General features: G+C 45.4%; 8 protein-coding genes across 8 annotated transcripts; 4 read left to right on the plus strand and 4 right to left on the minus strand.

Annotated features, from left to right (window-relative positions):
* Nucleotides 1–2,290: 2,290 nt before the first annotated feature.
* DFL_003208 (uncharacterized protein) lies at nt 2,291–3,493 on the plus strand (the record flags this gene model as incomplete). Its single annotated transcript, XM_067632114.1, has 1 exon — nt 2,291–3,493. One exon carries the CDS (start codon nt 2,291–2,293, stop codon nt 3,491–3,493), a length of 1,203 nt encoding a protein of 400 aa, XP_067490415.1.
* Nucleotides 3,494–5,107: 1,614 nt separating this feature from the next.
* DFL_003209 (uncharacterized protein) lies at nt 5,108–6,360 on the plus strand (the record flags this gene model as incomplete). Its single annotated transcript, XM_067632115.1, has 3 exons — nt 5,108–5,785; nt 5,852–6,110; nt 6,173–6,360. The coding sequence occupies 3 exons, from the start codon at nt 5,108–5,110 to the stop codon at nt 6,358–6,360; spliced, it is 1,125 nt and encodes a 374-aa protein (XP_067490416.1).
* Nucleotides 6,361–6,750: 390 nt separating this feature from the next.
* DFL_003210 (uncharacterized protein) lies at nt 6,751–8,130 on the minus strand (the record flags this gene model as incomplete). The annotated part of the gene is made up of 1 exon (XM_067632117.1): nt 6,751–8,130. One exon carries the CDS (start codon nt 8,128–8,130, stop codon nt 6,751–6,753), a length of 1,380 nt encoding a protein of 459 aa, XP_067490417.1.
* A 3,229-nt stretch (nt 8,131–11,359) lies between these two features.
* DFL_003211 (uncharacterized protein) lies at nt 11,360–13,091 on the minus strand (the record flags this gene model as incomplete). The annotated part of the gene is made up of 5 exons (XM_067632118.1): nt 11,360–11,641; nt 11,700–11,830; nt 11,898–12,563; nt 12,627–12,826; nt 12,928–13,091. The coding sequence occupies 5 exons, from the start codon at nt 13,089–13,091 to the stop codon at nt 11,360–11,362; spliced, it is 1,443 nt and encodes a 480-aa protein (XP_067490418.1).
* A 1,372-nt stretch (nt 13,092–14,463) lies between these two features.
* Nucleotides 14,464–15,508, minus strand: DFL_003212 (uncharacterized protein; the record flags this gene model as incomplete). Its single annotated transcript, XM_067632119.1, has 3 exons — nt 14,464–14,514; nt 14,584–15,211; nt 15,297–15,508. 3 exons carry the CDS (start codon nt 15,506–15,508, stop codon nt 14,464–14,466), a joined length of 891 nt encoding a protein of 296 aa, XP_067490419.1.
* A 778-nt stretch (nt 15,509–16,286) lies between these two features.
* DFL_003213 (uncharacterized protein) lies at nt 16,287–17,952 on the plus strand (the record flags this gene model as incomplete). The annotated part of the gene is made up of 7 exons (XM_067632120.1): nt 16,287–16,324; nt 16,382–16,404; nt 16,469–16,690; nt 16,745–16,791; nt 16,845–16,931; nt 16,994–17,584; nt 17,638–17,952. The coding sequence occupies 7 exons, from the start codon at nt 16,287–16,289 to the stop codon at nt 17,950–17,952; spliced, it is 1,323 nt and encodes a 440-aa protein (XP_067490420.1).
* Nucleotides 17,953–18,138: 186 nt separating this feature from the next.
* DFL_003214 (uncharacterized protein) lies at nt 18,139–18,720 on the minus strand (the record flags this gene model as incomplete). Its single annotated transcript, XM_067632121.1, has 1 exon — nt 18,139–18,720. The coding sequence occupies one exon, from the start codon at nt 18,718–18,720 to the stop codon at nt 18,139–18,141; it is 582 nt and encodes a 193-aa protein (XP_067490421.1).
* A 3,941-nt stretch (nt 18,721–22,661) lies between these two features.
* On the plus strand, nt 22,662–23,486 carry DFL_003215 (uncharacterized protein; the record flags this gene model as incomplete). The annotated part of the gene is made up of 1 exon (XM_067632122.1): nt 22,662–23,486. One exon carries the CDS (start codon nt 22,662–22,664, stop codon nt 23,484–23,486), a length of 825 nt encoding a protein of 274 aa, XP_067490422.1.
* Nucleotides 23,487–23,954: the final 468 nt, after the last annotated feature.

The raw sequence follows: 23,954 nt of genomic DNA on the forward strand, positions 1-23,954 counted from the left end.
ACCCGAGACTAATATTAACCTATCGCGACTCACGAAACATTGACGACTGTCATTGAGGGAGCGAATCTTAATACCGTCACCAAGGTTACCAGTTACCTATCTCGAGCAAACGCCGAACAAGCAACACTGCATTTACTACTTATCAACAGACGAGAGCACGGTTCTTTTACAATATCCTACCGCTCTTACTCGCCGCCAATGATGGTTTAAGAGTTGGGGCACACCATTACCAGAATATCCACAAAACCGCCCGCGAATATGAGCGAACAAAAGCATCCAGTTGCCTTTCATTGCGCAATATCCGCCGTCTGACCTTGACTGAATTTTGGAACCCACTGATGATCCTAATGCTTTAAAGTAATGTATCTCCCTTGAATCTGCAGATATGTCATGACATAATACAATAGACTCAGGAAACTAATGTGCACGGCAGAATCAAAACAAAGGACGTCCGAGATCAATTCTGGTTTGGTACTACTCCCGTTGCTATGGCTAGTTCTGACGCTTTGTCTTTCAGAAAAGGAGATACTGAAGATAATCTAGTTAGATAAACACTGATCGATATAAGTCTGTTTTGACTTTCTATTACCAACTGCCTGCCGTCATCCTCTCGTCGGTATCTTCATCAGTACATGGAGGGGCATACATAACTAGTCAAGGTATATCCATTAGTGCTTTCCGAATACGGTCTATAAAGAAAGTTTACTAATCGCAAGCGGTAGATTTAGTACCAAGACTGTGGTAGGTTCATGAAATACCTGCTATGGGCTTACAACACTCAAAGGGGTATTCATTTATTTTCTACAAGAACGACCGACCGACCGATTCTAGAGACTCGCGGCTAGCTAGGTCATTCGTCGTTCCCACTCCAACATACTATGATCGTCGCAATGCAGTCCATCACAGCATCGCTGATCATATAAAAATGTTCTCATGGCTGTTCATATGTTTATTCTACAAGATGTGAACCCCATGGATTGTTCCCGCATTTCCTGTCTGTCGAGCTATCGGGATATCCCTTTACGCTTCCACTCCGCTTAGATATCTACAAGTTTTGCTGTATATATTACCTGACACTAGAAACTTCTAGATTATGTTTCTTCCTCATGACACCCGAGAAGTTTAATCTAAGAATTATATTGTTCATTTTTAGCAAAGAGCTGATGCATATCAAACCTGGTCGGCGTTCAAGAACAACCCCCCTCCTCTCAGGAAAATGAAATTGAACATAAAAATACAAAGGCTAGAGAAAGATATCGGGGTCTCGGGTGGAGTGTCGCCATCCCCCGAAATTGAATGGAATAGAAAGAGAAATAAAATCAAAGATCGAGAAGGGGCGATAGAAAGAAATAATCCCCTAAGTTGAAATGAGGACGCCGGAATATTTCATTAGGGGAAATATGATATTGAGTTGTTTATGCATCTGTATAATCAATTCTGAAGAAGCACAAAATGTTTTGTATATAATGGTGTCGCATTCTGGGTTTTGGTACGAGACAGAAGCGGCAAAACAGAAGTTCCGTCTTCACAATTGAATAGCCATTCCATTTACAATTCTAATCAATATTTATACAAAATTCCGTACCACGTAGATTTAATTCTATATTGCAGATTTACGAACCGTACAGCGCGTATGATAAAAGCATTGGCAGCCACATGCACAGCACGTGAGAAAACACCTCAAGGAATGGGTACAATGCACATATGTGGCACGGCAAATTGTCTTATCCTCATATCGTACGATACGAAAGCGGGGTCTTCGGAACCGGGTAAATCCGACTTATAGGCCCTCCGTGAAAGGCCCCGCAGTGGTTTGTAGTCATCTAGACCACCCACCAGCACCAGGCCTGCACGCGTGCACGTGGATTCGAGACAGTGTGCACGAAGGCCTCGCGTAGAAGGAAAACATAATTATGTTCAAGTGATCTGATTTTGAGCGATGCTAACTGGTGGGTCTGGCGCCAATTACTCATTCACTGAATTACTCATATGCATTCACTTATTCATTCAATCGAGAACGGACCTGTTCACATGTTCGCCGACCTTTGAGCTGCGTTCTGGAAAAGTCAATTGACGTTTTGAATTCGCGTAATTGGCGAGAGAGCAGCATAATTCAAGTCCTCAATTCGGTCGGGAATGGCTATTTAATCACTAGAGTTTCTCCTAAAAGGAATTTTAAGCATCATGCGATATCGATATCGCCATTAACCAAACTTAATACCAATGTACCGACCCCTCTTTGTGCTACCGAAGAGATCATCATCAGGCTCGAGTACTCTACGCACAAAACATGCATCCAATAAACAAACTCCCCAACGAACTCCTTGTCGAAATTTTCGAATACTTGCCTCTTTCTGATACTGCCCGGTGCGCCCAAACTTGTAAACAGTTCTATAAAATCGTTTCAAAATCCCAAATCAAGGACTACAATGTCAAAATAGACCACCCTTGCCACAGCGCCTGGAAACTCATCAGGTGCCTCCTCATCAACCCCAAGATCGGAGAACGCTTTCAAAAACTCACTTTCACATACCACCCCCGTCGATGCTGCTTACGCAAAACTTGGACCTTACAATGGCGTTGGACGGCCGAAGAAGAGACAGAACTTGAACTACTCTGCCACGTCTTTGATATCACGCCAGCATACAAATGGATCAAAAATGGCATTTACGGCGATTCAATCTTCCCTCTATTACTCGGCTACACTACCAACCTGAAGAGTCTAGATCTCGGCCGTGGTGTCAATGCATTCGTATATCCGGATCCATTCCACAGCTTGCATAAGTCCCGAACGGTCCTCAGAGTATGGGACGTCTGCTGTGGAAAGGACTATCTATCCACTGTCAAAAACCGTGAGGGGCGCAACCTGAACGATGTGTACTGTCACGGGGATTTATGGGAGTTTTACGGGGATTATATGAGTGCCTGTCTCAGGTTTTCTGCAACATTGGATCAATGTGTCTCCAGACTATCTAATCTTAGAGAGTTTACTTACTGGGGCGCCAGGACAGGCGACGGATGCGAAGATTGTCCTGAGTTGGAGATGACCGACTTTGTTTTAAAAGTCCTGTCGCTCCCAAGACTCGAGGCTGTTAGAATCGGCAAAGAATGGCATTTTAAGAAAAGATGCATGGATATGGCTGCCGCACTCCCGGGATCACACCGTCTGTTACCCACTAAAAGGATACCCGAAGGTGTCAAATCTACAATTAAGCACCTCGAATTAAGATATGATTGGCTTATGGAGGAGGACATGAAGGATTTCGCGGAATTTACGGGGAAGCTAGAGAGTTTGAAATTGATCTTGGGAGACGAGGCTACGATAGAGGAGGGAGAGAAGGTTGCTGGTTTTTTTCTGGAAAATAACAGAGAGACGCTAACCAAGGAGCGAGTGGTTGTTGAAATGGACGATTCGAGTGATTTTGAGGACTGGGCGGAAGAGGAGGATCTTGAATCGGAGGATAATTCAAACTTCTACGATGATGAGGAATGAGGACGCAGGTAATAGAATTCCAAAGGCACATTCTGTTCACGCTCCATTGATGGTATGCTACGTATATACTATCGACAACATCTCGATATAGTTAAAGATGATTCTCCGTTAATTTTTAATTATACAGAGTAAATGGTAGTTCCAAGTTTAATGTAATGATTCTGCATCTTGATGTTTGCGAGTACCTATTTATAAACGCAATTAGCATGTTTCGTTATATATTCTGTCTCCACGCACCAGAGGCAATGATATGAACATGGCGTATCTTCAGCATCATCCGTGGGATTACACCGCCCGTTCGGATCCATCGGGAAATCCAAAGGCGGAATCTAAGAAACCCTCATGAGCCCGAAGCTCAGCTATTTAAACCTCACCTCTCCCCCACTTAACCCTTCTTCCTTCACTTCAAATAAACCTAATTCACGCACGTTATCACGAGGGCGGGGTTCTTAGTTCTGAGGAGTTGAGAAACCCCCTCATCCTTGGGCTCCGTGCGCCGAATACCCCTCCTCGTTGTTGGGCTCCGTGCCCCGAGTACCTCCCCCTCATCCTTAGCCTCCGTGGTCCCCCTTTTCATCCCCGATTCCCCAAGGCCCCACTGTTGTTGGGTGCTGTTGGTAAGTCTTTCCTCAAATAACCTTCTTTATATATACGGGCTTAGAGAAGCTAATTCAAGTGATTAATATAGTCTCCCCGGGCCCGCCCGGTCCCACAGCGTTCTTGGGACGTCTTCATTGGCATGGAATTCGGCGGCGAGTCCATGACCAAAATGTAGAAGAAAAATTACAGGATGGACAGCTCTTGCATCGGAGCCTGGTCGATGCAAGCCGCGAGCTCAAGAAACTTGAGCTTATCTTGCCTAGGCTTCACATGGGGCCACCCCCAAAAGCATGATTGCGGGGGGCGGGGCAGAGGAAGACGGTGACAGTGCCCTCCCGATCCTTTCCCACGATACCATTCACGAGAACCATCATAGGGAAAACAAAACGCATGGACGACGGAGTCGGGTAATTGAACGAATGCGGCCTGCGGAAGATATTTATACATGTATATAGATATCCCTCGGCCTTAAGAAAATGAATTTCTTGGGCCATGGGGCTTGCACCAAGATATAAACAAGATATCAATATCGGGTTCGCGTTGAAGACGATTTATTTGAATGGTGCTTGTGGGGAGCCGGGACGGAAGTGGCTGGCCTGTGGCTGGCCTGTGGAAGGGGTTGTAGTTGGTGATTACGTACCTGTATATCGTTAATTAAGCATATATCCTTGGCCTTAAGAACATGATTTCGTGGGCCACAGGAGTGGGCCTAGTGCCCCAATATCAATATAATACCAGTATTGGCTTCGTGCTGAAAACAATCTCCTGGGACAATGGTGTTCCGTCCCAATGTCCTGCTTGTGTTGATCGTGTTGGATATTGAATTAACGTAACACAAGCAAAAAGCAAGTTCACATCGACAACAACACGCGAATGCTTTCGCCGACCAGCTTCTCTCTTTCCTTATCTCTTCCCAAGCTCTCTACGCAGCTGGTCTGCCTCTTACCTTCTCCCCGTCCTCCTATAATCAATTCCATAAATGCCATGATCCCTCTCTCTCTTTAATAATCAACGATGGATAAAGTCGACGGCACCGAGCATTACAACTTCAAGGCCCCCGCCGACTTAGCCACCCTCCAGGTCATAATCCTTGACACGAACCCTCTCGCATGGGCGACCTTCGAAAAATCCAGTTCCCTATCCTTCCCATCCGCCCTCTCCCAGCTTCTAATATTCGCAAACGCGCATTTGGCCTTCTCACAATCCAACCGATGTGCTGTTATCGCCAACCATATCGACGGCGTACACTTCCTATCCCCCGCAGACCCCGGTACCGATCATCGTGATCCTGGCGAGGCTGATTTGACACTCGAAGATCTTAAGGAGATCGCTCAGAAGAATGCCAGTAAATACCGGGTTTTTAGGTTGCTGGAGGATGAAGTGAGAGCGTCGTATCGACGGTTGATTGCGAATACGACTCCCGAGGCGGTTATGGCTAGTCCCAATGCGTCATACCTTGCTGGTGCATTGAGTGCGGCTTTGACATATATCAATCGTATATGTTTCGGTGGGATGGGTGGAAGGTCTGGTGGTGTACCCGGAGAGGAGAAGTCGAATGTGAATAGTGCTGGTGGGAAAGTAGACGAGACAGGGAGGACTATGCATGCCAAAATACTGGTTGTTAGCGTCACGCCTGATCCTGCGAATCAATATATTCCTGTTATGAACAGTATTTTTGCTGCGCAGAGGCTGGTATGGACTTATCCTTTCGCTTCGTTTGACACGAATAAGGGCTAATGTTATGTTCTATTATCGTAGAAAGTGCCAATCGATGTTTGCAAGCTACGAGACTCCACGGTATTTCTGCAGCAAGCTGCCGACGCGACTGGTGGAGTGTATATGGAACCAGAGCATCCACAGGGTTTACTACAGTATTTGATGGTGGGATTCCTGCCTGATCATCTCGCTAGGCAGAGTTTGATTCTACCGACAAAAGTCGACGTGGACTTCCGTGCCGCTTGTTTTTGCCACAAAAAGGTTTTGGATATCGGTTTTGTGTGTTCGGTCTGTTTGAGTAGTATGTATTCCTCCCCACAGCATTCCCTTTTCCACCGTATGGAATGATAACTGGTTCAATAGTATTTTGTGAACCGCCCGAAGGCGCTGTCTGCAGTACCTGCCAGGTGAAACTCGATGTCGCTTCCTTAGAGAACCTTGGCAAGCCCGTTGTCCTTCCACCAAAGAAAAAGAAGAAGAAGAAGGCAATTGATTCACTCCCTGGAAGTGGTGTCGCGAGTGCAGCTGATAGCCCAGCTCGAACTGAATGAACGACCTTAAAATATATATATCTTTCCATTTCCTAATCAAACTCATAGACTGACGATACCCAACCTGTTTCATATTGTGTACCATAGAAAATTACGGACTCTTGCCCCTATCGCGAGCGACACCATATACTGCCGTCATGGGAGGTGGAAGATTTCAGAGAGCAAAATAAAATTCGATTGTCAATCTGAAAGGATATTGATCCATAGCACAAAGTGTGCTATCAAGAAGCGATGTTAAATGAACAAACACTGGTTTTATAAACTAGGCCCACAACAAATAAAAGCTTTTGAATCAGCCCCACAATATTCCAGAAAAACAAACATTTCATCCTCCAGATATCGAGCATATTCCTTCCGCAGATGTCCCTATCATAAAGATTTTCTGTAGATCTAATGCCCATACTCCCCAACAGTGTTGAACTTCTCCGTCAACTCCGCTTGGATGTACGCACTTCTAGCAGCGTACCACTTATTCTGCTCCACCTTATACTTATCAAAGTCCAACTTGACACCCCGCTGGAAGCACATGATATAATCACTTCCTCCAAACATAAACTTACTCACCTCCTCTCCTTTCTTGACCCTATATCCCGGTTTAATATTGTCCTTAATAACGACACTGCTAACATGACTCATACCGATGGGGAGGAAAGCCACAAGCCCGATGGAGTTAGTTTTGATAATAATCAAACCACGTGCTTGCGAGAATTGGTATCCTGGATAGTCTGGTGCATCGAGATCGGCGGAATCGATGGCGTTACCTTCACCAGAACCGCTGACGCTAGGAATTGGAATTTGCTGGAGTTTCTTGCTGAGATGGCCGATGTTATGGCGCGGTGTTGCTCTAGTATGGCGGATGGGATTTAAGGGACGTCTAGGAGCAAGGGTCGGTACCTTCCCCTTTCCACCCTCTTGAACGTATACTTCCAAGTATACATTTCCCGGTACAACTTTAGCTTCAAGGATTACACCATCAACGGGAGAATGTTGCCGATGGTAGTCTGCGGGTCCTAGGAAAGCGTGCATGAATGTTCCACCGGCGAATTTGTTGGAATATTCACTGCCATCGAGGAGTTGGGAGATATTGTAGGGTAGGGATTTAATCTCAACTTGATGTGCGTTTTTGTAGTTGAATGCTACGGTGGCATCATCTTCGATTGGCCAGGCACCGTCGAAACTGCTGTCTGCACCATTGCAGATGGTAAGAGCATCATCTGGATTGCCGACGGGACGTTGGGTTTCAATATCTTTGAACTCTCGGGTGAAAAAGTCGTTGAAGGAGTAATCCCACCAGACTCCGGGGCCTGGGAGTTTATATTGAGACACACGGTAGCCTGGACGGCCGTCTGGGTATGTATTAGGCGTACCCAAGAATGTTTCGTAAGTTTCTTGGGTCAGCGATTTCTTGGGCTCGTCAAGCCATGTGCCGATGGAATTGGAGAACATAACCATCCATTGTGATAGTTCGGAAAGTTCTTCACGGTTTTCGGTACCAGGGTAAATGGTGGATTGAAGACCAATAACTGATGGTTGGCCGAGGATGTAGTGATAAGCGCAAAGCTCTTGGTAGACTTTCAAACCTGTTTTGTCTTCACTGGGAATCCAGTGAAGAAATGTATCGAGGTAGTTGTAGAAGTCTTGGAGGTTATTGATATTGGCAAGCTCTTTAGCACCGGATTCTTTGGCGGTTGTGATGGCGGTTTTGAAACGGTGTTTCCAGCCGTTTGCACCGATGAGGTTTATGAGGGACTGAGTTACTCGGTGGACCATTTTGAGTGGAGTTTATGCACGACGTGCACTTAATGGTATAGTTTCGCGTATTTAAAAATATAGAGAGGTTATACGCCAACAGTAATATATATGGCCGCTGAGTCTGAGAATACTCAAATGCTAGAGAAAAATATCATAACTTCGTAAGTGAGAGGCCTCGTGGACCACTTATATACTTCTCGACTGGTACTCAAACCCTTTGTCCACCTCTGCCCCCTCCAGAAATATCGATCATTAGTGTAGCATGTGGGATCGCTCCCCCTCCCATACTACAGTACGAGGTTAGTGTAGACTGGAGAGTAGTTTGTCCTACCATAACATGGCCCGTAGAATAAGATACCCCGCTTTTCCCTCTCCTCTGAGGTCATTGGTCGACACATGCATCTATACCGATACAGATAAATCCTAAGGGTACTAGGTATTCAGAGCTCATAATCAGAAATGAAGGGATAAACGCTCAGCTTACATCCCACTGCATACATTTAATGCACTCATGGATCGATGCATCAAGACGGCAAATGCGGCTGCGAAGGGTCTAGGTATATCCAAGCCGTGATATATTTCGTACGAAAGTCGTCACGAATTCTGTTGGTTTTGGACGCAGATATTTCTGGAACTGTTATTATGACGTTAATTTTATAATGAGGGATAAATTACATAATTTCCTGTAAGAACTAATAGAACGAGAGCAATAATTTTCTATTCTTTGAAGCCTGCCACAAAAGTCCCTGCGCGGAAATCATACTAACTTGATATTGACATAAATCTCCTCAAGAATGGTCAATGAGAGTGTGAAACCCGAGCACTGGGAATTAAATCTGGCAAATCATAAGATCGGTAATCCATACCCAGAATGGGGTGCATATAGGAACCAGGATTCGAAAGTTAGGAATGTAGATGTAAGCACAAGCGCTAGGATAGCCTCCAAGTCAAGACCGGGAACGCTTTTAATGTGCAGAAAATATTCTGGATGGGAGGGGTTTGCATATGCTACTCAGATTTATTTCGATAAAAGTATACCTGCGGATCTTATATCCATATGCAAATTAATTGACTAATAGTAATAAAAACAAGGCCAGCACTAGGGAGACCCGGAGGCTAATGCTGCCGTCGAAAATTCTCCGACATCTAGCTACTGTCAAGTTGAACTAAAGGGGTTAGGAGTTGACAAGGTCAAGGTCATTGGGATCCAAAATTCATAAACAAGAAGATCTTCATAAACTATCGCAGTCGGGCGAAATCGCAGTCGGTGAAAATCTCATGGTAGGCTAGATAACACGGTTACACGAATCACTCGACGGCGAGTACAAGAACAGCTCTGTGATAGTTAACATTTAACGTATCTTCCAAGACCAACCAGCCGAGTTGGGATACTCCAAGACGTCTAGACGGGATCTCAATTCTATGTATTCAACAACCCGCCAAAACCCCCGCTTTTGACGAGGTTTCCCCTCACCGAAAATCCGCAAAATGCGGAATCGAGTGTGAAATTTCAAAGTAATTGAGTTCAGTGAAGGGAGTAGACGCGTCAGAAGCAATTAAGTAATTGACTAATTAAATTACTTTTTCGTGCATGCGGAAGCTACCCAAGGAATGTTCGGATATGTAAGTGCGGCACGAAGTTTATCCAACCAAAACCGGACGTGGGGTTTGCAAGCTGCAGACGGGACGCACAGGCCGGGATTCCACATATGATTGTTAGCAAAACTTGGCAGCTTCCATGACAGGTTTGGTTGGTATTAATCCCCATTGGTGTATAATGATATAGAATTCTAGGATGTTGATGGTGTGCGGCTTCAATGGCCGAGGCTAGCCCGGGGTTTGCCGACGGGGTTTACGGGTGCCCATGACATATTTTGCCAGATCCCCAGCTAGCCCGCTAGAATACCAGAGACTCCATATTATATGCACAATGCATTGTGCGGTGACAGGAAGGAAATTTCTCCTGTATTCCGCGTAATACTAATAGTACTGATAGTGAGGGAGACAACATTCAAAGCCACTACTAACATTATACTACCTCTATTGCTCTACCAGAAAGCTACGAAACAAAAAACTTTGAAATTTATAAATATATCGATTAGAGTCTAATAAAATACAGGCGCAGGGACTACTTGGTGCTAACAAAAAGAACACCGTATATGGCTGACATTCCTTATATCAGCTATTTGATTCTACACAACAAAAACATTCAAAATCTGGTTACGAGACTGGACATCTGATACATACCTCGAGACTCTGTAAAAGTTTGATGTGGCCCGCGATAAATTAGGCTCATTCAAGTTGCAAATTCTCATAAAAAAGTAGAAACTAGAGCACCTTAGTTTTTATCTGTATCTTCGCTCGCTAACAAGTTGAAATAACGTCAACAGGGATGAATCGTTTATAAATTTAGAGACAAGAGATACGTCGGTGTAAGAAGAAGGAAGCCGGAGTATCGATTACAGACCTGACGCTCAGGATCCAGAATTCACATTAAGAGATAAACAAAAACAGAGGGGGGATTAAACATACGCCAGTTTGTAGGCCCATGGTGGCCCTATAAAAGTTCAACATACATGGCAAACCTGCATTATCAAGGAATTGATCTTATAAACTCTTAAAATCCAAAGGGATTTGTAGAAAATTGTAATATAGTGAAAACGTCAAAGGCTGAAACGTGAAAAAGAGCAAGTGTATACTGTATACCAAAAAGCCAGGCAAGTGGAAAGGTCTATCCGGAATAACGTATAACGACGATGACAGGCGATGCATAGATCTAATTCCCGCTACCAACAAAAGAAAGAAAGTACAAAAGTGGGGGGGGAGAAAAAACATAGGCTCCGAATCAGAACAGCGTTCCAAAGACAAAGCGGATTTTTTTTCTCCAAAAGTAAATAAAATACAAATTTTTATCTGCACAGTGAAAAAGAAAGCGTAACGAGTAACAGAGAATAGGCGCCGTGGTGAGTACAAAAAAAGGAGGAAAAACAAAAAAGCTGTTTCTACCAATATTCTCAAAGGCTAATGTTTCAAGAATGTAAGTCAACCGAGGTGAATGCGCAGTGGTAGGGTGTTTAGGGTAAACGGCAGCCGAAAGGAAGTGGCGTATCCGCAGTAGCAAGGTCTCCAAGTGGGTTGACCTCTGCGGACACGATACCCCAAGGCATATTTCGACGGGTTTACACCTGCCCCTCTTTGCCGTCAACCAACTCCCACAATCATCTCTGTTATTATCACCCGAAGACGGTTAGCTAGATTCACCGTCTCGGTTGTCGAGATGCAAACCCTCCAATCCACTGGCAAGCGTGGTTTTATTTTCTGCCTTAGTAGGCGGTGGAACGTGGCATTTCTTATCGTGGGCCCCGAGTCGTTTTGACGTCTTATCTTTCTTGGGGTTTTCTTCAATGTGCGTTTTGATCTGCATTTGGACAAGACGGGAGGATCCGCCGATGGCCAACTTAGGTTCACGAGAGACACGAGACATGATAGTTTTCGGAGCAGTATCGGAGCTCGTCATTGAAGCGAGAGCCTGTGTAACTTATCAGCATCGGGGAAATCTTAACGTAGGGGAGATATCGATGTCGTACAAACGAATCGGTGTTGTGGCCGAACACGAAGGAAATGAGCCTCTTGCCGGAAGATACATTTTCTGCCTTGACAGACATGATACCAATGGCAGGCTCACCCCAAATATTAGCCTTCCCATAACCTTGAGAACCTATTTGCACAACTAAAGTTAGTAAAACGTTATAAATGAGCTGATGGCATTAGAAAAAGAATCTTACCCATGAAATCCTCGTTGATAACCTTTTTCATAGCGTCGAGTTCATCATTGGAATCGTAGATGCGGTTGACGGCCTGAGCGGATATCAAAGTATGAAGCATATGTTCTCCTGTTCCGCTGACTACTGCAGCAGCCTGTCGTTCTCCTCGATCTTTAACAAAAGTCCCAACCCCAATTAAGGCGGCAGGCCCGACTCGGCCGGGTTGTTTCATTCCAATACCACCACTGGACGAACCAGCAGCCATATTTCCATATCGGTCAATTGAAATAGCACCCACAGTATCTGTAACGAGGTCGACATTTTGTTCAAGTAATTGTGGGGTCCCAGGCAATTCCTTTGTAGTAGGCGGCAAAGCAGACCCAGCTTCCTGGATAGGACGGGTACTGGCCCCAAGAAGAGAGAAGTCAGCGGCACGAGGCCTATCCAGTGCCTTTCCTCGGCGTTCCATGATTTCTTGGTATTCGATTTCCTTTTGCCATTTAGAAAACTGAATACGAGCCGAGTGAGCAACGAGAGATTCATTAGTGCTGACAGGGAAGTGCTGCTCGCGGGCATAGTCTACTGCACCCGGCCCAACAACGAAATTGGGGGGTACTCGCTGAAGAGCCATCGGTTGGGAGGATCGCTCCAGGACGAAACGGGCAAGAGAGATGGGGTTTTGAATTTCTTTACCTGTGGCGTTAGTATTTATTCTCAAGACGAGTTGAATGATATGGCGTATATACGTACGAGGAGTGGCACCAACGGCACCGGTTCGGCCGAAGCTATCCATGATGGAAGCATCGGCTTCAACAACACCATCAAAGTTGAGATTGCTGCCGTATCCGCAGTTGGTGACAGGGTCGTCTTCCAAAACTCGAATAGCAATCTCGACAGCATCGGTAGAAGTTCCACCAGCCTTCAAGGTAGCCATTGCAGCTTGGCAAGCACTATATCAACCAAAGAATACATAATCAGCAAAAAAAATAACAATAAAAATAAAAAAAGATCTCGTCAAGCGTGATAGCAAGGACAAAAGAACAGATCATACTTTCGACAAGCCCTAAGATGCTTCTGCTCGTTCTCAGTCGAATGGTACCCAGCGCCGGCATGCACAAAAATGCAATTATAATCTGGATGGTCGTAGCCGCTCACATATTGTCTGACGGAGGTATAGAGAGATTGGTCAGGAAGTTCGTTTTGACGAGGTGCCATTTGGAGATATTAGATCAAGGAGTACGAAATGGTCGGCAGAGGCTCAGGGTAGCCAAACAAAAGGTGGAGTAGAGTGGCGGTGCAGCTATCTAGAAGCTTGAAGCTCGTAGGACAATGTAAAGAAGGGAGAAGATAAGGTGGATAGATAGATGGATAGATGAGAGCTCCTTCTGAAAGGTGGTAGTCAGTACTCTATGGTCTTAAGTACCTATATAACAGCATATTCCCGTACAAAAAGAGGGCAATCAACCAATTCTGGCCGTATTGCAGGCAGTGGTTGGGACCCAAGCGGGACTTACCAGGTGATTAGCAGATCAGATCTGCTTTACAGGTCCAACAGCTGCAAACCAATTCGAAGGCCCTCTCAAGGCCGAGGAAGGTTGACAAGAAAGTTGCAAGAAATTGAACCAGTGTGGAGTGATATTGATGAATTCTAGAGATATGGTCAACGGTAAATGTAGATGGCAAGGTTTCGCTGGTACCGGCTGGTGCACAATATCATGCATATCACGACTCCAAGCTCAGACCGACAAACGTGGTGTTGTGTATATTGCCTCAGCCGGAACATGAAAGAACGAATAACTTCAACTACTCGGGGGTATAATACCAGCAATACCAATCAGAATAGCAGTCAGTATATCAAGTATCCTGTATTCAGCTGTGCTTTTTAAAGCTGCTGATAGTGATCTAGGGAATTGGTGTTGAGGCGCCAAGATCTTCGAAAATACCACACGATGTCCCTGCAGAAGATGCTGGATGTCTCCACCGACACCTAACCTCTAAGTTATCACGGCTTCACCAATTCTGTTCCCGTAGACGTTGTCGTCTGAGAATCTGGGCCATAGAGTGTACGGCAGCCCTCTTTGCCTATCCGGTGAGCGAGAAAGTTGATCGCGATATACTATATCGATATCTCTCGTCGCATGAACACCATGCGAAATCCATGATCACGTACGAGTAACTTTGATAGGACCTGGCCGGCTTTGTCAGCAAAGCCTTGGCACGTCTACAATATCCAAACCATATTAAAATCCGGCCGGGTGCAGTATCCAAAAACAGGATTGAATATGTTCCATTTTTTCCTATCTCTGTCAATCTGGCTGGCAGTTAATTTTTCAAAGAGTGCCGCTCTGCGAATAGTTTACATCGAAGTCAGATAGGTATCTACAACTCCCGAACGCTGGTTTCATGCACGTTCTCGATCCAAGATGTCGAGACCAGAACGGTTTGGATGGTGGGACTAAATCCATAGGTGCTATTTATCCGGAAAGCACTTTATAAGGGTAGGTTGACGCATCTGCCATAGTCATTCTTATTCAGACGAGTGTGTTTCTAGACATTCTATTAGAACGTCGAGGTTTTCGAAATTTGCCTAGGTAGAGCTCGAACAACTGTCGTCACCGGCCCGTCTCGTCGTAGCCAACTATGAAAATCCCATGCAAATCAACAAATATCTTCGATTTAAACTCTCTAGAGACAGGTATCCACTCACTTGCGACGAAAGCATACTAAAACTTTTCGAATCCCGCGTCGATATCGTAAGTTTCGAAAAGTCAACGAGTATCAAATCCGCAGGCAAAGTACATTTTTCGGAATCCGTCGACTCTAGCCGTTTGATATTCCGAAGTTTCCACATATAAGGAAACTTGCAGTTTTTAGAGCTATAGTCTTCAAAATTCCGAGAAGGCCAATGAAGTTCCACGTCGGATATGAGATTCTCGGCATCATCGAAGGTAGCGAATAGACGCATGAAGAAACGATCGACGGATTTGGCGTTGGTGCCATCAATCATAAGCCTAATTTCAATCTCTTTGAGGTCCGGTAGACGTCGAGGAGGAGTATTAGGTCCTGTCCAACCGTCGCAAGAGCCGTAAACACGCCATCCATGATTTGTCAGAGCATGATGAATGGAAAGCGATACAAGATGCGGCATTGATACAACAACATGATCAAGAACTTTCCAGAGAACAGACCATGGCGAGGCGTCAAGGTATCCCAGCCTCGTATCATCGTAGCCGAATGATCGGACATTGAAGAAAGGTTGTATGCTTTTGATTATTCGCGGTATAGCTTCGACACGAGGGATGCCTTCTGTGCTCTTAATCTCCAAAAGTAGTTTCCTATCCGTTGGGCAATTGGTTAGTATTACTACCAAGGTATGCAAGATAATATAAATAGGTAATTGGAGAAAGATAGATTGGCTACTTGACGTGGGCTGAGTCGTCGACAACGTTTGGGATAGTCGGGTGATAGGAACACGTTTCCCGTCTATGGCGAACTCGCAAGTCCCTAAAATATCGCACCCCCGCAAAGATCCTCCAACGCCGACATACATGCATTACGTGGTTTAACTCATCTCTTTTCAAATAGTTGAAAATCTGGATGAGAATTTCGCCAGGAATCGTGTTGGTTGCCATTTCGGAATGCGGAGATGCTAGATGAAGTTCATGTAATCGCTATATAGGAACTTAGGGCCCCTGTCAAAGAATGCGTTTGAATATATGTCGATCAATATTAATATATTGTACTATATGCCTTGCGGGTACTTTAACTCGTCTCGATATAAAGTGCGTTGAATATTAACGAACTGGAAGAATTTAGGGAGTAGAATCAATCCAGTATTTGAGGAGTTCCAAGAGAAAGATGTTCTAGATCTCAATTCTATGCGACGGGGCTGAGCTGTACATGCATGAGAACTATCTGGCCCGGGCAGGATACTTAATATATGCGGATACGCAGCCATCCCTGCATTCGTTTGAGTCCTCAGATCTGGAGAACCGTAGCTAGTGACTCACGGAAAACCAGGGCTTCTTGTATTCAAAGGATATATAGATGTATCGCAAAAACTCTAGACGGAGGATTTGATGTCGTAAAAACATAAAGTTATCTAGGAACCCCAGTTATAATCCTCCCAGGCCTCCACGAGTATACCCAAAGGCGACAGGATGAGCCCACGGCCAAGGCGGGAACATGTATAAGTGTGGCGCTATGTAATGTGGCGTTATGTGGCTGATGCTCTATGCACCCGCCAAGTCAACAACCCCCAGCTACAAACCGCCAAATTAAGCCCGACGTAAGCTATCACCACTTCCCCCACACGACTTCGCCACGGTTTCACGACCTTTCACGAACGTCATACCAATCCTGTCTTCTTCTTTGGACCGGTAGAAGCTCCCAGCTTCACCTCCAATCACAATGTCGACCTCCCAAACCCCCGCCGTTGTCATGGACAAGTAAGCTACCCCTCCAGCTCAACTCCAAGAAGCTCCCAGCTAATCAGTAATCTCCAGCGGAACGGGTTATTCCAAGTTAGGTCCGTCAGTCAATATCAATTGCAGTTATCACGGCACTCGTACTTATGCTTATAATTATCCCAGGTTTTGCCGGCAATGACGCTCCATCATGGGTCTTTCCCACTGCTATAGCTACCAAAGCTGCTGCCGGAGGCGGAAGCGGTGGCGGCCGTCCTGCTGTCGCTCAGAAGCCCAGTTTCCTTACCGGTGGTGCCGGACCAACTGGACATTTATCTTCGAAGCGTGGGACAGAGGATCTCGACTTTTTCATCGGCGACGAGGCTTTGAATGCCGCTAAGGGACCGGGTACGGCTGTCTGAAACTACATATCTACGGCATAACATCTGACGGGAGTATTAGGTTATGGCATTGACTACCCAATCCGACACGGTCAAATCGAGAACTGGGTATATATATGTCATCTTTGAAACCCGTTCGGATACAGCTAATAGAGTATCAGGATCACATGGAACGCTTCTGGCAATCCTCCATCTTCAAGTACCTCCGTGTCGAACCCGAAGATCACTACTTCCTCCTTACCGAACCAGTAATACCACAAACCGTTCTACTCCTCCTAACTCGACTTATCTCTAACATATAGCCTCCTAGCCTCTGAACCCTCCAGAATCTCGTGAATCCACCGCCGAAATCATGTTCGAGTCCTTCAACTGCGCCGGTCTCTACATTGCCGTCCAAGCTGTCCTCGCCCTCGCCGCTTCCTGGACTTCCTCAAAGGTCCAAGACCGCTCACTAACCGGTACAGTCATCGACTCTGGTGACGGTGTAACCCACGTTATTCCCGTTGCTGAAGGTTACGTCATCGGTTCCTCCATCCGATCGATCCCAATCGCCGGTCGCGACATCACGTACTTCGTTCAATCCCTTCTCCGCGACCGTGGAGAACCCGACAGCAGTCTCAAAACCGCGGAGAGTATAAAAGAAGAATTTTGCTACGTTTGTCCGGATATCGTGAAGGAGTTCAGCAAGTACGATAGAGAACCTGATAAGTTCCAAAAATATGTGGTGGATCAGGGTGCTGGTAGGAAAGTTACGGTGGACGTTGGATATGAGCGGTTTTTGGCGCCAGAAATCTTTTTCAACCCGGAGATTAATAGCAGTGACTTTTTAACTCCTTTGCCTGAGGTTGTGGATGGTGTTATTCAAAGTTCGCCTATCGATGTGAGGAAGGGTCTTTACAAGGTAATATCCAACTTAAGTCCTCCAACACTTTACACATGCTAACAAAATTCCAGAACATCGTTCTCTCCGGTGGTTCCACCCTCTACAAAGACTTCGGCCGTCGTCTCCAACGCGACATCCGTCACCTGGTTGATGCTCGTATCCGCCTCTCCGAACAAAAGGCCGGTACATCCGTCCGTTCCAGCGGCCTCGAAGTCTCAGTTATCACACATAAACGCCAACGGTACGGTCCCTGGTTCGGTGGTAGTTTGCTCGGTCAAACGCCAGAGTTTAGAAGTTACTGCCATACCAAGCAGGAATACGATGAAATTGGGCCTAGTATTGTTAGACGGTTTGCTTTGCTTGGTGGACCGGGAGGGAATGCATAAGCCTAGCTTTATTCGTTTTAGTTTAGATGATGTTTTGGGGATGTGGATGATAGTAGCGGGAATTTTTTGTTTATACATTTCTTCAATCGGTACGGAATACAGAAAATAAAGTTACATTAAGATCTATCCTTGAGCCCAATTTACGCAGAAATAATAACAGTAAGTGTTCGAACCAAGCAGATGAACCTAAACGCCACCCCATAACCCTTTCAAAACCTCCCCCAGAACCGCCCCATCCAACTCCCCCACCGCCACAAGCCCAGCGTAAAGCTTCTCCAATCTATCCATGACCTTCTCATCCACCCGTCTGCTATTTATACTCACACTAACGTACGAAACCATATCCCGTTCAACCACGGATATCTGTTCATTAACATGCGCTTGTAGCCTTGTTAGTACATCCAGAATATGCCTTTTTTCGAGGATACTTGGTACTGTAATTGTGATGTTTTCAACTTCTTGGGTTTCAGTATGAAGGGGGAAGGTGGTTGTGAGGAATGAAGTAAGTCGTAGGATTAGATATCCTCCAACTACTGTCGTTAGAAAACGGAAGGTAATGGTGCAGCCCCAAGCTGCCCATCCACTTCTCATAGCTCGTCCAGCGGAAGCGAACCATGCTGTTAGACTTGTCAGGCAGATTATTGAGAGGAGGGCAGTGGTTTCGGTTGATAATACCGGTACAATAGATGTGATAACGGTTGTGGAAATAGCCTGAGAGAGTAATCGAACAGTAGACGCGGTATATATGCTCCCCAAGAGTAGGTCCATAGTTGTCGGTTGGGTATGCGGGATCCGTGATGTAGCAAGAAAGAAGTTTAGGATCTTAGACTCCGAAGCCGGGGTTTGACCAAGAGTAGAAATTACCGCCTGAGGAGTAGAATTTTGAGCCCCAGTGCAGCATCTTTTACAAGAATACCGCCCGCTCCCTCTTCCTTCTTTCTCAGACATCGCCCTAGAAGCATAAAGCTCTTCCCCAAGCGACCTTTTCAAACTCCCCACACATACCCCGGATACCGTCATCCATCACTTCTACCCCTCCTATATCCAGACTCCGGCCTCGTGGCCCTCGAAGAAATGGATTCATTTGACCCACCCATTGAAACGTCGTCAAACGGATTAGGGAATATGAAGGTATTGGACAGAGTAGGTAGTAATGAGAATAGTCCATCAGTACTAGTGCCCTCGCTCGCTGGGGAGAAATTTGTAGGTGAGAATTCCGAGAGGCCGACGAAGGATCGGGTATTGAGTTCTAGTGGGTTTGGGGGATGTTGTAGTGGGAGTGAGTCTTTCGTCATTATGAATGTTTTCCTTTTAGAAATGGTAGTAATGCCGTTATAGGTGGGTAAAGCCCTCAGATAGTATATCTGAAATAACCACTTAGGTATGTTCTACCAGTAAGTTCAATTAACACTGAACTCAAGAACATGAAGTACTAGGATGGTCACCTTTAATGGGGGCCGGGGTAGGTAGAGAGTATATATTCTCACATGCCCCTCCACCTACCCTCCCATCTATCCGAATGATGCCACGCCCATCCCACCAACATCTTTAACAGGTCGACTTAACTCAGCAGCGCAAACACATCAGACGACATGAAACGTAAAAGAAAAAACTAAGAACGCCATATCACCCAACGTGATCAGGAAATAACCCGGCACATGGGAACTCTACCCACTAGTCTGCGTCGCCAACGTTGGTCCCCTTTTCGAACAACCCCCACTAGTGCCGTACCATAGGTATTGTTCTTCCTAGCGTAAGTATGGTGACATAGCGATATCGCTCCCACTAACTCCTACTAGAACGCTGACAGGGTTGAGAGTTTAGTTGAAGTCTAGGTACAAGACAAGTTTGGTTGCAAGTTGTCTCTCCCATCGGCTCTTATAACCGGAAGTAACGCCGACAGACAAAGGGTGAACGGTACCCGTAAGCTCATCCTTCTAGAAAGAACACAAGCCATTTCTGTACCACCGAATCCCGCTCACAAGACCCTTTCCTTCCTCTCACAAGCGATAGCAATATAATTGGCTACAAACAAAAGAAAGATAACATCATCATCCTGTAAGACTCGGTAATATCTACGTTTCGAACCAAGGTTGTGGGAAATCAACGGCTAAGGGGGACTTAAGTTCTTCCGCCGAAAAGATGACTCTGAAGAGCCTTTTCCAACATGGGTGTGGGAAAGGGCCTGAAAAAAAGGGGGGTAGTACATGCAAGGCCTCATGTGATGCATTTGGGTTAGCAAGGAATGTGGTATGCATGTTGGTAAGAGATAGGGAATTGATCGGGGTTTCAAGATCTTGATAGGGGAATCAGTGAGTTCCGAGCTTTCCTTCGGCGGGAATGTTATGCATCGGTGCTGAAATAATAAAAAATGGCTAACAATGACTTGAGGCTGCTATAGATTTTCTGTTGAACCTCGAGGTCGACGCAACACAAAGCTGTGTTGGATGCTGACATAAGCGATCTGGGCCATGTTCAGATCGCTGGAAATTCATGGATACCATTATGAAGTTCCGTTCAATATCGTCCGCTTAATGCGTGTATTTCATTCTAAACTTAGTATTATTTGTTATCGCACCCAGACATCGCAAAGGGAGTGCCTTGTATTATTTGATCTTAGCCATTGTTGATCTCGAAACCGGTGCCATAATCATTGGTTTCAAATATCTGTTAAGACTTTTGTCAGTTGTATATCAGAGCGCCATTCTACTTTCCGAAACATTCAATAGCGTCGCAGCATATACTCTCTAGTAGCGTGATAGATGTTTTCTAGCTACTCTTGTACCTATACTCCAAATTCCCGCAAGTGGAGGATCCCATTGTTACAGAACTAAGGGTATATGATGATATTCCTGGAGGGCATTACTTATATATATAGTTGAGTGAGCCGTCGGTGCTAGAAAGGTCGAACGACCGAAACCATTTCGATCGCGAGATTGTCGCCAGAACCGATTAAGGCATCATGTAATGCCAGCATAAGTCTATTTCCATCACCATTGCGACCCGAGTACGGCCGCACGTATATTATCGTAGTGTTAACACCAGGAGGTTGCATGCTACCATGAAAACACCATCCGGCAGTGTGTCGTGCAGCATCCTGTCATACACCCGCCGAAAACTCACTGAAATGAAAAGGTCAAGGATAAAGCTACAATACTAATTTATCCACTCATCTTGTTCAGCGTCAGCCTTTTTCCTTGAAGCTGCTTGTAGCCTTTCAACCAAAGTGCTCTTCTCTTTGCAAACCTGGTAAAGGTATTTTCGAAAACACATAAGCTCCTACTCGAGTTTCGTATAGTCCTTCAACAGCTTGGAATAGAGTTCAGCCACTTCATATGGTTACAGCCTCCGTTTTTCATGACGACAAAATTGCATTTATAACAAATGGACCAACCCAAATCTTTTGCGAGTATCATAACTTCAGACTCGCCGCAGTCACTGCTATGCATGCGTTGCAGACATTTGATGCATGTGATATCGCTGCTTTGACATTGGCGGTGATACAGGCGGAACAATGTATGTGGTGACACCACGGCATCCGAAGAGCCTGGTATCGCCATATCTCTTCCTCGCAAAGGCTGCAGGTTACTTTCGTAAACGGATCATCTGACGCTGTAACAACTTGGTCAGGAACTATTCGCAAGGGATTCATTTCTACTATCCGTCCCGAGCCCTTATATCTCCTCCCTGTGACTGCGGTGCACTTTAAGGTTGCTTCTTAACGCTCCCGATTCTAACTGGCTAAACATAGGGCAATAAAGTTGCTGTATCTAGGGAATTACTTAGTGGGCGTCTTTTATACGTCAAGAAGCATAGCAAGAACAGCTCGGGGATAAACGAAGATGCCAATTCCTAGATATCGTGAGTTTACCACGAATATATCGCGGTGGGGGGGGTGAGTTTTGGAAAAAAGTCCAGCAACGGAAGCATGTGTGTTCCTCAAAGTAGATAATATACAGGCAAAATTCCAGATACTCATAGCGCTGGTTGAAAAATTTTCTAGGTTGTGCTAGGAAGCTGCCGTAATTTTCTGAGGTTATTCTTCGATGAACTCACCTATTCGATCTAGATATGATACTGAGAAAGAAATATGTCCTCCCTATCGCCTAGAGTAACTCGCGGAGAGGCGACATAAGATGAGCTTGCATGGAAATTTTAAACATTCGGGTAGTTAGCTCATTTAGAAAATTCACCATATAATAAATTCAACTTTAATTTTATTTACACTTTAGCTTTCAGTACTCAAAAGGATGACTAGTCCTTTATGGCTGGAGCTTCAATATCCGTCACGATTGCAAAATGAGATCTCAATTCATCATCACTGCTGGGGGCACAATTACCTCTTATAAGAACAATGATTTTCGTACATCCCAAGTCATAAACAAGTTTACCAATCACACCGAAGATTGCTAGAATAAATTCGTATGAGCGTAAATCCGAATCTAGAAATCTATAGTACCTACCTAAGTAATTACCCCCAGATGTTTGGAGGAGTTGCGCTCAATGCTATTGGTCAGACGTGCCAAGACTACACCTGTGCTGGTGCGGAGTGATACGACAAGGATGCCTGCAACGATATATATTCCCCAACATTGCACCTCGCCTCGTCTCATACAACCCCTCCCCACTTCTCCTTGCGTGGAATCTCCCATATCGATCTCAGAGCACGAAGATCTTAATTTACGATCCTAAGTTGCGTACCCCTCACAATGCAAATCTTTGCCAACACAAACCCCGCCGGCTCCAACTCCCAAACCAACACTATCTGCTACCTCGACGCCATCCCGGACGAAATCCACCTGGATATCCTGTACAACATCGATTCATGGAAAACCCATATCGCCATGGGCCGGGCATACCCTCGCTGGCGCCGACTTATCAAAGACCCCGCATTCAAAAGAATAGCTCATAAAGCACGATATTCATACGATTTCCCTATCCACCGCTTATTCACCGACGGCGAGGCTGCGCATCGAATCCTTGAGTTTATAATCAACCACGGAAAAATCGAGTCAATGAGGGTATCGCCGACGGAGCTATTTTCAAAGCTTTTGAAACTTGATAATGCTAGTGTTGAAGAACGGGGGATTTGGAATATCGAGCTTGGAGAGGCTGGTGGGGTTCTCGAAGATAAATTCATCGATCGGGATAAAGGTGCTCGACAGGTAAAATCTCAGAGCAGTACCTCGGGCCAACAAGCCCACAAACGACGTTTATCGGTCTCCCAGGGGAATGTAAAGTTCGAATACTCGGAGAGGGATCCGTACTCTAGCGATCTTCTATCGGTCAAAGATGTTCGCCTTGGATTTGACCAAGCCTCGACAATCAGGGAAATGATGGAGACCTCTGTTAAAAGTCTCTACACCGCAAGAGGCTTGGTGGCCTACGGGCGGATCAGGGTGAACTTTGAAATCCGGCCGCTAAAGCCGAACCTAGAGTTAGTATTGAGGGGGCTGATTGAAAGGCTGAATGATCCTGTTGTTGAGGCGCCAGCATTCAATTTTGGCAGCTATGGCTGCTCGTTTGGGTCATAATCCGACCATGCGAATATACTCAACAGTTTATTTTGGAATTTTGACGTGCTCTCATGTAGCACAGATATTATGGTGTATGGTCATACGTTGCCATCAGGTTAACTCTAGGACTGGGTTAGTGCCCATGCTGGAATCCTGCAGTATCAACTAAACGTTCAGTATTAGGCTTTGTCTAGATCAGAGTATATATATACCAAAAAGTATCATTCTTCTTCGATTTCGTCTAGTCAGAGCTCTCGCAATCTCGATGCTCGCTAATCATTGACAAAAGTGCAGTTCCGGTTTTCAGCAAGGCTGAAGGCAGTAACCGAAGGGTGTGCGTTGAGCCTCAAAAATCCAACAAAGTGTCCGTGACTCTAGCTCAATCCTCCGAGGGAATTCATCTCATATCTTCCTGTTCAAGCACTTTTTAGCCCCTGAAGTTCATGCCGTGGTCAAAAGATCTACTTCTGTCGCGTAAACACAAGT

This window comes from Arthrobotrys flagrans (genome assembly GCF_004000055.1).
Source record: "Arthrobotrys flagrans strain CBS H-5679 chromosome Unknown unitig_0, whole genome shotgun sequence".
Lineage (NCBI taxonomy): Eukaryota > Fungi > Ascomycota > Orbiliomycetes > Orbiliales > Orbiliaceae > Arthrobotrys > Arthrobotrys flagrans.